General features: G+C 43.6%; 1 protein-coding gene across 10 annotated transcripts in view; it reads left to right on the top strand.

Moving 5' to 3' along the window:
- Tenm3 (teneurin transmembrane protein 3) overlaps positions 1-13,811 on the top strand; it is a 458,688-nt gene that overhangs the window by 292,321 nt on the left and 152,556 nt on the right. For all 10 annotated transcript variants that reach the window (XM_075986763.1, XM_075986764.1, XM_075986762.1 and 7 more), the window contains one exon: positions 138-376. In XM_075986763.1, the coding sequence (XP_075842878.1) occupies positions 138-376 (239 nt within the window). The remainder of the gene's footprint in view (positions 1-137; positions 377-13,811) is intronic.

The following is a 13,811-nucleotide window of genomic DNA, read 5'->3' as shown; positions in this document are numbered from 1 at the left end:
GAGGAAGGGAGGGCGGGAAAGAGAGAGAGCCTGACTCCGCAGGAGACACAGAAGAGAGTTAGTCTGTGTGTGTCCGTACTTTGTCACTCCGATCTTGACGTGCCCGTGTCTCACGACGATATTCTCCCTTTCCGCAGGCATTTCCTATTCAAAACAGGGACAGGGACGACGCCACTGTTCAGCACGGCAACCCCGGGTTACACGATGGCCTCTGGCTCTGTTTATTCACCGCCTACCCGGCCACTTCCTAGAAACACCCTATCGAGAAGTGCTTTTAAATTCAAGAAGTCTTCAAAGTACTGCAGCTGGAGATGCACCGCGCTGTGCGCCGTAGGGGTCTCGGTGCTGCTTGCCATCCTCCTGTCCTACTTCATAGGTAAGAGCGCGGCTTAGACCCGTCTGCCCGCCAGTGATGCATTCTAGTAGTGTGTTGTTTGCTTTATTTCCCTTGGTCTGGAGTATATGATGAGGTATTACCTTGTAACGTCAATGTCGTTGACATATTGGAAGTCAGGAAATGTTTCCGTGATTTCAGTAGATGTGATCAGTACAAAAACTGGCATGTATAGTTCATTTCCTTATGTGCCAAGTATATTCTTGGATACAAATATTATTCTTTTTATTGATGCCATCATTCATGAAATATTGGTCACTATGGCATTTCCTACATACAAAATCATTGATGGACTTTCAGGAGTCAATATTAGGTAGGAATCTCCTTCAATTCATGCCCATTAATTAGGGACTCTCTGATCTCTGTGCTATAACGTGTGATTCCATGAACTCAGCTGTCTACATGTAAGCCTGATCACTCAGGACTGTTATCTTCTCTTCAGGAACACCCCAGAGAACTGAGCCTCTTAAACCAATGAGTGGCTACACGCTCGTTCATATACATGAGGTTTTCATCTCCGCTAATGCACGGCTCATGTTTTGCACTTAGTCAAAACCCGGATGCTAGAGCCCCTATCTTCCTTTTGTTTAACTATTTCAGAATGTATTTGAGCATTTATACTGCTGACAGTGGCTTTCATAAATGTCAGAAAGGCTACATGGTATTCTGATCTGCTTCTATGGCAAAGGAAAAGCCTTCCGCATTGAAATGCTAATGGTATCCACTAAGCTAAATCACAGGCTGTGTGGTTTATACACCAGGAACAACAGCCAGCGATGCATCGCCAAGTTTACAAAGCAATTTGTGATGCCCCATGAAATCCCATCACTACAGACGAGTATCCCAGAGCTCGGAATAGAACGCTAGATGCTCTTGCGGTGGGCCTCTCTCTGCCAGTCCCTGCAATGTTCCTCAGATATAAATTACGTACTTTGGAATGTGAAGTAACCGTTTTTTGAGTCTCTGTGGTTAATGGAAATGCAGAACTCTAGAGCATGGAAGAACTTGGGAGATAATTGAGTCAGGGATGGCAGCCGTGTGGCTTGTTACGGACTGTTATTTCGAATTCTTCGACCATGGATGACATCACTAATGATTCAGAGCTCAGGTTCACTCGGAACATGGAGACATCCTCGTTATCCTCATCAGGATGCTCAGACAACCCCGCAACAGTTGCCAGCCATCCATCAGAGGGAAGCAGGATGAAATGCATCCATCATTTTTTTTTTTGCCAAGTTTACTTTCTTCTACTAAGACAGCAGCCCACGCACCGTACATAACAGCATCAGACCTGGGTGAGACCACACTGTGCTTCTGATTTATCCCGGCAGCATCAACATTCAGGGTTAATTTCTAGTCCTCAATTAGAAAATACCCTGGCCATTAAGAGAATCCTCTCCAGTTAGCTGTATAAATTATTTGTAACTGTCAGAAGTGTGCCGCTGAAGAATTCTAAATGAATTTGTGATGTGCAAGTCTTATATGGAACGTGACCAGTTACCCAGATGAGTTTGTAGGGGATTTTTTTTAACGTGATGTACCCCAGATAGATGCTGTGGCAGGGCCGGCATCCAGAGTTGGGCTGGCCAGATCTGTATCTGTTGTGATTGGCGAGTGTCAATCCTTGCAATGGTTTGAAGGTCGGCTGGATATGATCCTGTTTTATTTTTTGTAGTGTGACTGCCAGGAAAAGTAGCGCTCAGTGTGATTTACACGGTGCCACTTGCATTCTCTCTACGGGATCCTTTAATAAATAGAATTATCCAGCTTCTAAATAAAACCTCAAGAATCTGCTCTTTCCTGCATGGCCTGACACACTGTTCAGCCGTCAGCATCGTACTCTGCCTCTTCTGGTCCCACTGGTGCCCTTTTCCCTCTACTGCTTGTTTTCTCCACATGGAAACATGAAAAGTCTTCATGGCCTCCTTTCTGTTACATGCAGGTGTTTGTAGGACATCTGCTTCGATTGCATTAATGTTGTGGGAAGGAAGGAGATGAAATCCCAATGGCAGCTAACAAAAATTGCTTCAGCCCCCAGAAATTCCACTTAGAATTGTCATTGACTTTCCAGTATTTATGGGGCTGGAGAGATGGCTCAGTGGTTAAGAGCACTGGTTGCTCTTCCAGAGGTCCTGAGTTCAATTCCCAGCAACCACATGGTGGCTCACAGCCATCTATAATGAGATTTGGTGCCTTCCTCTGGCATGCAGGTGTCCATGCAAGCAGAACATTGTATACATAATAAATAAATGAAAAAAGGATATCATAATAATAATCCAGTATTTAAATGACTATCAAACTGACACGACTGGTCTTCAATCCAATACTACGTTATGTTTCTTCATCAGTTCGTGTGATACATCTTTTTTGGTTAAAGATGCTGTCTTCCCCCTTGAAAAGAAAACAGACTGCTTTTCTTGGGGAAGGTTGTCCTTGGCTAGTAAGTGTGCCTGTAAGGCAGAGAAAGAGGGAGGGAGAGAAGGAGGGAGAGAGAGGGAGGGAGGGAGGGAGGGAGGGAGGGAGGGAGGGAGGGAGGGAGGGAGGGGTGATGCCCACCTGCCCAGCCAGATCAGTCTAATAAAAGGCAAGCATCACTAGAGAACCAGTGTCCTCCTCAGGTCCACTTCGTCCCATTCATACAAATGACCCATCCGTAGACCTTGCTCTTCCATCACTCAGGCTGATTGTTAATGTGAAGCAAAAGCTTAAGAAATGAGGGGTTTTAAAAAAAAGCTGAAGGATTTATTCCAGAATATTCAAGAATACTCTTTATACCTTCCAGTGCAATAATGAAAGGCTAAGAATTGTGTCTGTCCCCTGCCTCTTTCCTGAGATGAAATCTCAGGAGGGTCACGGTGGATAACTTCTAAAACACAGAGAGGAGGGGGAGGCACACAGACTTTGTTGTTTGTTCTTTCCTGTTTCTATCAAACCTTCAAAGAATACAGAAAGACCTACGAAGAAGGTGAAAATTAATTGCGATCATAGGACACCGCTCTTAGCTTTTAGGTAGGCAAAGGTGCTTGCTGCTAAGCCCAACTGTCTGGTTGATCCCTGCACACAGCGGAAGGAGAAAGTCGGCTCCCTCTAGTTGCCCCTTGTAGCTGTTTCTCCATGCATGTGTGCAGCTTGGGGATCCGTGATGTACACCTATGTTCACCAGTCTTTCCTCGGTATTTGCTGGATGCTGTCTATATCATTTTACTTACCGGCCGCTTTTAAGTGAACCGGTCCCCAAAACGCAGTGACTGTTCTATGCATGTGACAATGTCTCTGCTGGTGTGTGCTCATTTGATCAAACTCTATCGCTAGAATTCTTTGAGACCCACTTTGCTGTCGCTCTCATTTACATGAGCACCAATGCTGCAGTCGGCTTTATATTTTAACATTACTTTTAACCATCGCCAACCTCTTACATTAAACAGTTTTTGTTTTAATATATTACTAGTTATAACTTTTAATGTTTGTTGGTCGTTCGTAGTTCTCATTTTGGATTTAGATCAATTTTCCTCCATTTTCCCATTGGAGGTCTTTTCCTATGTATTTTTTGCCTTGTGTATTTTTAGTTCTTGGGGGTGTGGCATGCACATAGCACAGAATGTGTGGGCAGGGCTGAGGACAACTTTCAGGACGCAGCTCTGTCCCCTGACTCGGCATGGTGCGGCTGTCAACCAGATTGTCAGGATAGGCAATGATCACCTTTACCCGCTGAGTCATCTCATTGGCCTTCTATTCCTCGTGTGTGTGCACGCATGTGTGCATGCGTGTAAGTATGCGTGTGTGCTTGCGCGCGTATGTATAAGAGTGTGTGTGTCTGCATGTGTGTTGAGAATGGCTAGGGACGGGAAATGGTCTTGCTATATAGTTCTTGCTGGTGTGATATTGGCTCTGTAGAGTAGTCTGGCCTCAAACTCACAGTAATCCTCCTGCTCCCCCCTTCTCCACATTGAGATTACAGGAGGGATCCGCCACATCTGGCTTCTCTGCTTTATTTTTATTTTATTTTATTTTACTTTGAAGCAACATTTAAGATGTGAATGTTTTGCCTTCTATGTTAAATATTTTTATAACATTTTATTAATTTAATTGTTGATTAGATATATCAATTTTCCTTGCAATTTATAGCTCTCATACCATGCTTGTAAAGTCTATATTTAATCTAAGAAGCAGTCTAAAAATACTCTTAAGTTTATTCAGGAACTGCATTTCTTTTGATTGGTGTTAGGCAGACATCCAGGCCCTCCTGCACGCGAGGCGAGTGCTCTCCCAGTGACCCGCAAGCACTCTGCTGGTGAGCCCTACTCCAGTTCCTCAGTAACCATTGAAGTCAGTGTTTTACTATATCCTCTGGTAGATATTAAGAGTTCAAGTTGGCTCTTTCTGGAAACTCAGAGTCAAGGCATCAAGCTGTGTGTGTACCGTATCTTTAACATTACATGCTTCCCTAACCCTCCATGGCTAAAATAACAAAAAAGCAAAGAAGAAAAATACATAGCTTTAGCTAAAACACTGAGCCAAAAATTTTATGTAACCAAGTTTTTACTTTATCTACTAGCATATGGGGAGGGAGCATATATACGACCACACATTACATGTGTGTCTGTGTGCATGTGGAGTCCAGATGTCTTCATCTGTTACTCTCTACTTTATGCTTTGAGAAAGGGCCTCTTGCTGAACCTGGAACTAGCTCGTTGTATAAACTGACTGGCCAGAAAGATCCAGATAGCTGCCGTCTCTGACTCCCCAACACTGGAGTTACAGGCATGTTCCACCACTCCCAACATGTCACATGGATGCTGGTGGTGGGAACTCAATGCTTCATGCTTACACAGCAAGCACTTGGTTGACAGAGCTGTCTCCCTAAGCAGCTGATCTATCTTTGTTTCTTGAACTGCAGCTTGAGAAATGGCATGTGGGGTGGGAAGGCAGTGGGGGTGGGGAGTGGGGGGGGGGGTAGGGGGTGCCTGATATTACAGAGAGGCCTGTGAAGGGAGGCATATGAAGAGGAGCTTAGCATATCCACAGCAGTGCCGCGGGAACACACACCAGACATTGCCTGAGATTATGTGTGAATCTCCTCATTTAATTTCCACAACCCAACATTTTATCTCCATTTAGCTAAAGTAAATTTGTCGCTTTAAAAGGAAGCCCGCCTGAAGTCGCATGGCCGAGACATGAAGGAGAAGGGTTCAGAAACTGTCAAGCACCCCATTGTATTTTGTCTGTGTTCCATGAGGTGTCTATAGAACCAGAAACAGAAAAGAGATTTACGAAACGTAAACATGGCAATGGAAATTCATGCCGTCTGTGTTTATGGGGTGGCTTTGGGGGCATCCCAGAAGAGGTGACTAAGGAATGAGGTGTAAATTTGTGCCTCTCACACCTGAGCGTGCCCAGGTGCCACCTCGGGATCCCGCTGAAGCTCGTAGTCTGAGTCAGCAGATCTGCAGTGAGAACCGAGATTGTGGATTTCCAGCGGGGGCCCCCCGGTGCTGCTGCTGGGTCCACAGAACATATTGGGGCATCGAGGATCCCCGTGGCGCTGTCAGATGTTCCATCTGATGATAGAAATGCCCTGTTGGCACACTGTCCAATTCATTAGCCACCAGTCACATCTGGCTGTTGAGCGCTTGAAGTGTGGCTCATTAATTTAATGAACTGAAGTTTCCCATTCCCTCTTAATTAATTGAAACTTGAGCAGCCACAGGTGGCGAGTGGCTACCATTTGTAGACTACAGATGAGAACGCTGCCAGCCGGCAAGGCTTAGAGTGGGACATTGCGCGGGCCCTTGGCGTGGAGGGAGGGGCAGAGCGGAGACCCTCCCTGGTGTATAATGGAGTCCATGTGTTGTCACTCCGCGTACCCCAGTTTAAGGAAGAGCAGAGTTCATCTCAGCAGTCACGGGATGCTTTCCTTTCTACTACTGAGCTCCCAATTAAAATCCTCTCCCGTGCCTGGCCTTTAAGGTGATAGACCCTTACACGGTGGAGATCCCTCTGACTCCAAAGCAAAACTGTGAAATCTAATACTGATTGTGGGACTATCAAAAAATACCCGACCTACTTTGCTATTCCCTAACATGTTAATCTTCCCCTCTTTTTGATTCTCCGAGATGGCAGTTTTCAGGATGGACAGTAATGAACAGCACAGGCGGGAAGACGACCAGTCTGTTGCTCGCTCGCTGTTGCTGCTGTTTGCCTTCGCGGTTATACAGTGACTCTGAGTCTTGATGTGCACACTTTCCTTACAGAGGACTCCTCCCCGCCCCGTAAAGGATAGCCTAAAGTTTTCATAGAAAAAGATCCAGTCCATCGTGAAATGTGACCATGAGTAGTATCATTTAACACAAATCAAAGTCAACACTGGACTTAGACCATGTAAGGCTGTGACCAGCCTTTTCCATCCACTTTCTCAAAAGCAGCATGATTAACAGTCGCTATGTTAGGCTCCATACCACTAGGCAGAGCCTGAAGCTCCTCTGCTGTTTTCCCCTCACAGGAAGCCTCAAAGGAATCTACGCATTGTGTTAGTTAGTTTTCCCATTGCTGGGGAAAGCAACTGGAGAGAGGAAGCGCTCATCTTCATTCACACTTCCAGGGTACAGCCAGAGAAACCATGGCAACAAGGGCCGCAGGCAGCGGGTCACATTGCATTCACAGACAGGAAGCAGAGGGACATGAATGCGCATGCTTAGCTGGCGGTTTCGTATCATCAACTTTGGTGCCCTGGACTGTGACGTCAGATTTAGGGGTGGTTGTCCACCTAATCTATAGCAATCACACAGTGGTCCGAGCTTTGTCACCAAAATGATTTTAGATTCCGTTAAGTTGACAGTATTGATCACCAACTTGGTCATCTTTCAGCCTAAAGAACACCAAGAAAACAAAAATATCATCAAAATATTTTATGCTAGCGTGGTTTCCTAGCTCCTTGCCCTTTTGACTATGTTTTCCTCAAACCAATAATTCATTTGACAGCAGATGTTTGCTCTCCCATTTGTAGTATATAATTCAGTCATGGAATGGTCACTGAATTGCCCTACCGTCACCCCCTAAAAAGGAACTGGGTCCTTTAACAGTTAATTTGCATTTCTTTGTAATAACACAGTCAGGTTTTTTCCTGTAGCAGAAAAAAAAACTGAATTTTTTTTTAGGTTTATAAATTCGTGTCCCAAAGACTATAGATAATTCAGCATTATTTTTCTTTTGAGCTCCTTCCTGACACGTGCTATTAACCAAAGAACCACGCGAATTTCCAGTTCTCCTTTCCATTCTAAAATATATATGTGTTTGTTATTTATTTCCACTGAACAGCTGCTACCAAGTGAGTCCTAAAATAGATGTTGTCATCTGTCTGCTAAAAGGGCTGTTTAGCGACAGGAGCGTTCCCTGAACCCGGTAAAAAGCAGCCCGCGGAGCCACGGTTCAATGCAGTTAGGATTTCTTAGCCGTTATCTGCACTGCTTTTGAGCACATTTGCATTTTGTGAGCATCTTTACCTTTCTGTGGACCTTGAAATTGATTATGGCACCAGCTAGGTGTGCGCAACTGAGGGTCAGAAGGAAATGCACGCCAACCTTTTATGCGTCCTGGAAAATCAACCAGTTAAATATATATGGGAAAAATAAAACGTGGGCTGACATTCTTTTCTCCTTTCTGGACGTGTCTTTGTAATAAAAGCACTGTTTTAGTGGGTTGTAGGACACAGCCATGCCATGAATTACAGCCCAGTTTTCACTATAGCTGTTCCCTTAACCCTTTGAAGCCTATCATTCAGGAAAAAAAGAATGTACTTTCCCTGAGATAGAAAGGGAGCTGCTGCGATTTCATCAATTATAAGAAAGCGGTGTTGCCTGGATTTTAGAGGCAGGATACTGTCAAGCTTAAATTTCACAATCAATATTTTATTTTGGTGTTGCGAAATTAAGACACATTAAAGTATGCTGCAATGGTAGCTGGAGGTCCAGAATAAAACAGCTTCTGGGGGCGGGGGAAATAGTGATTTGATTAAACATGTCTCAAGAGCACTGCGTCTTTGATCCCAAAACGGAGAAAAATCTAGCGAAAACCGAACTCAACTGAACTGTGCTTTGTTGTGTTTTGTCCCCAGTGAGAAGGGTGCTTTAAGTCTGCAGGCTCTTTCCGCCCTCACTGAAGTTTGGCCATATCACTAGTGTTCTAGCCTGGCTTTCCGTGGGAAGTCTTGGTGGTGAATTTTCATAAGACTTTGTCTTTCCATGTCTAGCCCAGACACAGAGAAAAGCACAGCAGGTCACGTAAAACCCAGTCTAGTCTACTACCAGCTCTGTGATATCCTAACAGTGGTTCCTGAATGAACTCACATGGGAAAAGCCTCTGTTATTTGGTTGGCTCCTTTGTGACGGTATAAATTTTTGTTGTTTTTTATCCTATGTCTTATTATTCCCACAAAAAGAAAAGCACTTCCCAAGCCAGGAACTCTTGCAAATGGTTACACTCCTCTTTCCCCAGAAACAGTCTTGTTCACCCTTAGCTTGGTATGGGGCCCGCTAAAATAAATGCTATCAAAAATACAGTCTCTAAGCAGACTGTTTTTCATTTGCCCAAGATTCCAAGGGATCTCTTGACTTGGAAAATATTCTAGGTCGGTAACAATTAGAAAAAAAATCATTAGAGTTATCACAATGTCAGCTTATGCTCATGTTAAGTAGCTTGTCTGTAACGTCCAGTGACATCTATGTCTCAGGCTATCGTTTCTGTAGACTGTAGCCTGACAGCTAAGAGGCACAATAAAGCACTTACCCTACAATGCGTAAGTTCTCAGCTGGTGTGACCCCTGCATTTCTTTTACATCAGTGATCCTGAGCACAGTGCATTTGGAGAGCAACATGTGGAGTGTAAGAATAGGAGATGTGGCTACTTGCAGAAGGGCGAAAGAAGGACTGTCTTGACTGCTAGGAATTCTCAAACACTTTAAAATCTTCATGTTCCCGACTCCATAGTCGATGGCTCCACCTTAGAACTGAACAGACAAAATAATGCTAAGACATTTTTGCGTGTGTGTTACATGTTTATTGTTCCCACATCATCTATAAATGTCTACAGATTGCTCACCTTGTCCTTCGGTCCTTCTTCCTTGACAATAAGGGTTCTCAAGTTCTTCTTTGATGCCTTAAGTTATGTAACCGGCACCCATCTGAATAGGAAGCATTCGTTCATCTACCTGTCTGGTGACCGCTCATTCGTTCAGCAGGTGTGTTGATTGGTGACCGCTGCAGAAGACACAATGTCACAGGTTCAACTGTGTTAATAGTCTAGTCAGTGTCCTCTTACAGATGGTAATATTTTGAAGGAGAGAGACATCTAACAACTAATTGCAGTTACCATGGCTACTTAATATAAAAGGTGAAGAAGGCCAGGGTGAGAGCTTGTGGCTCAGTGGTAGAACCCTCCCATGTGCTATGGTTAGGAAAGACAGAAGGGAGGGAAAACAGAGAGGAAGAGGAAAGAAAGAAGGGAGAGATGAGGAGAAAAGGGGAGGAGAAGAGGGGAAGAGAGGAGAGGGAGGGGAGGAGAGATTATAGAAGGCTAGCAGAGCTTATGAAACACAGCTCTTCTTGACTCTGAGCATTTGAGAAAGATATGTCTGCTAAGACCTGCATTTTGACTTAGGGACAAACTTTACATTTTAACACATGACCTAAATGTAACTCCGAAAGTCAGTTGTCAAAGACAGAAGTCTACATGCCACTTAGAGAAAAGTTATGAGATGCATCTTTTATTCTTTGTTGAATGAGCTGCGGCTCTTGTCACAGTTAGCATCTTTAAGTGGAAAGGAATGTTACTTTAGAAATTTTGGGTAACTGAGCTAAAATTGCCACAACAATTTATAGTCTTTTTTTGTTTCTTTCTATAACATACATACTTTAAAATGTTATTTATAAAGCATGATGGGAGAAAAGTTTTTAAAACTCTGAAAGGAAAGCAATTCTGAGTTTTAAAACATTTGTTGCCTACTCTGTTAGTCTGTGATAAAGAAATCCTTTTTGAGTGTGTGTGTGTGTGTGCTTGTGTGTGTATGTGTTTGTGTGCCTGTGGTGTATGCTTTTGTGTGTGTGTGCATATGTGTGGTGTGTGATGGTATGGTCTGTAGGTGAGTATGGTGTGATGTGTGTTTGTATGTGGTATGATGTAGGTGTGTGTGGTGTGTGTGCTTGTGTGTAGTGTGTGATGTTTAGGGTGTAGGTGTGTGTGGTGTGTGTGTGGTTTAGTGTGTGCTTGTATGTGGTACATGACGTGTATATATGGTGTGGTGTGTAGTGTGTGACGTGTATGGTGTAGGTGTGTGGGGGGGGGTGCTTGTGTGTGGTGTGTGATGTGTTCGTTTTGTTTGATGTCTAGATATGTGTGATGATATGCAAAAGATGTGATATGTGGATTTTGTGTGTGTGTGGTGATATGCAGAAGATGTGGTATGTGAGTGTTTTGTGTTGTGTGTGTGTGTGTGTGGTGTGTGTAGTGATATGCAGAAGATGTGGTACGTGGGAGTTTGTGTGGTGTGTGTGTGTGTGTGTGTGTGTGTGTGTGTGTGTGTGTGTGTGTGTTTATGAGGGGTGGTGGGTGTCGGGGGTAGATGCATAAGGAAATCTGTTTCCTCTTTGATCACAGAAGAATCAGCATATCCAGTTTCTGTTACTGAGTCAGTGCTAGAAGTGGCAAGAGCCTCTCTTTGAGGCCCTGCTGTTGGGTATCCTGCTTTGTTGTTTTAAGGCAGAAACTCCATATATGGTTCCCTCTGACCTCAAGCTTTTACTCCTCCTACTCTCAAGTGCTGAGGTTTGGAGCTTGCCCACCACCCCTAGCCCTCACTGTACAGTTTTAAGCACACATCACACAGTGAGTCAAAGAATGGCTGTATTTTTCCAGCTATACTCCTTCCACACAGTGCTAAGAAACAATCTAGTGATTTCAAAATGCCCGACACTGCGGGCCCTGCCTTTCCCAGTTCCATCTCATGCTGGGAGTGGATCCGTGTTTCCAAAGAAGAAGCCAGTGATCCTGTCCTGTGTTACTCTCTGCCCAGCCTGACTTGGCTGACTTGAGGGCCAGCGAGGGGTATCTTCATCTTACTGCTTCATCCTCAGGCTCATCCTCTCCTGTCTTCCTTTTCCACAGCACACTTTCTCTCTCTCCCTGGCCATTTTCATGATCCTTTCTGGCCTTCAGGAGGAAAGGTTTTTTTTTTCCCACCATATCCTCCCTTTCCCACCATGGCAAAAGCATGCCCATGGCATTCACACAAGATGACTCCTACGTGCAGCTGCAGAAATACGAAGCTCTTGCTCCTGAAAGAAACTTCTGGATTTTTGTTTGCCTTGTATATTCTCCTCTCAGTTAATACCAATGCCTCAGTCTGTTTAATTCTGTTAAATATTTAACTATTATCGATACCTTCCTTAGACATTAATTCCATTAAATATAGCCAATGCTGAATATCTCCTTTAGAGATGGAATTCACGGATCTGAGTAAGGCATAGTCTTTACCACAGTGATCTCATGTTTTTAGAAGAAGCTGTCAAATGTGCATTTCACATTATAAACGGTTCGATACCGTTTCTGAAATCTTTGCCCCTCAAAACTCTAGGTTTGAAGTTGTGTCTCTGCACAGTCATTTGTTAGCTGTGTTGTTTTGAACTAGGTGCTCCCTCAGCAATGTGGACCAACAGTAAATGGGAGGAAGATTTATATGATCTGGAGAAAAACTGGATTGTGGTCAATAGCAAGTTTAGTAATAATGTGATACTGCTTCCGGGAAATATTTAATAAAGTAACCCATGTGCCATACAGAACTGCAAGTGTTTGCTTGATGTTAGTTGATATCACCCTCCTCCAGGTTCTAACCCAGGCTGGCCTGAAGCTCACCTTGTAGCCCAGAGATATTTCAAACACACAGCAATGCCTCGGTGACTGCTGAAATTATAATGTGAGCCCCCACACCTGGCCTCATGCCTGTTTCTCCTAACTGCCCGATGCACCAGATAGTAATGTCCACAGGCTTTCAACCAAGAAGGTTCCAGATGCAGAAAATCAGTCCATGTTCATGCTTTGAGCCAGTACGTAGTTTATAGGGGACCATGCCGGGATCGTCTCATTTTGAAAGTGTATTATTGTTTTTTTTTCTGTTCTTATCTAAGAATTTGCAGGTTGTATATGGACAGGATAATTAATATTTGAATGACAAAAAGAGATTTTTTTTTCCATTTTGAATTCTTGTCCTGTAGTATCTTATGAGGAAGATCTCAGGGGAGAACTTCTTTGGCTGCCTAATACTTCTTTCATGAAAATTAATTTGTAAGCATGAATTTTTACCTTGGTTTTATTAATATTGTTTATAGGTCTTTCCATTCATCCTTAGTAATGCTTTCTGTTTACATAGAAGATGCTGGGTTTAGCATCATATTATCAAATTTTCTCTCAAAGTAAGTGTCATAAAACCTTTGCCAGTCATTTCAGACAAAAAATTATATATATATATATATATATATATATATATATATATATATACCACTTTTAAAATAATATTGTAAAAATTTCCCAATCATATCATAGAGGAGATAGGTCCTTTTATTATTGTTGCTGTTGGTGGTGGTGGTGGTTTTTTGAGGTAGGGTTTCTCTGTGTAGCAGCTCTGGCTGTCCTAGAACTTGCTCTGTAGACCAGAGTGACCTCGCTTTAGGTCTTCTCATTCTAGATCAGCGGTTCTCAACCTGTGTGTTGCAACCCCTTTTGGGGGGAGTCAAATGACCCTTTCACAGGGTTTGCCTGCGATATTTACAGTACAGTTCATAATAGCAGCAAAATTACAGTTCTGAAGTAGCAATGGAATAATTTTATGGCTGGGGTCAGCATAACATGAGGAACTCTGTTGAGGGTTGCAGCAGTAGGAGGGCTGAGAACCGCTGCTCTAGATCTTTAATCCAGTCCTGCAGTACATTTCCAGCTGTAACTAGCTAAATGCTCTGACTGGTTGGGCCTCTGTGAGTTGCATTGAATTTGTAAATAGAACTCAACTGTATTATTTCGGCCATCTCGAATAATCATCTCTTTCATCTTTATTTTCTATTTCCGGAGTAAAGATATTTTTAGATGCTTTTAGCTTCTTCAGAGGTGTTCTCTCTGGTCTCAGAAAGGAGTCACACATAGAGAAGAGATGTGTGGTTGAAGTGGGAAAGTGGGCCATTTATTTTAGGCGAGGAGAGTAAGACCGGCAAATGCAGAAGCGTGCGGCCACTGGGAGCAAATCTCCTGCGGCCGGACACTGCAGCTCCCTCTGGTTTGTTTGGAAACACACCCACAGATGCTCTACAAGTGATTATTAAAATACATTAGTAATTCTGCAAAGGTGCTCTCCCGGTGAATAATGCCAGAGGAGCCTGGG

Source organism: Microtus pennsylvanicus, chromosome 9 (assembly GCF_037038515.1).
Source record: "Microtus pennsylvanicus isolate mMicPen1 chromosome 9, mMicPen1.hap1, whole genome shotgun sequence".
Lineage (NCBI taxonomy): Eukaryota > Metazoa > Chordata > Mammalia > Rodentia > Cricetidae > Microtus > Microtus pennsylvanicus.
Note: the sequence above shows the minus strand (reverse complement) of the source record. Positions and strands in the feature narration are given on the sequence as shown.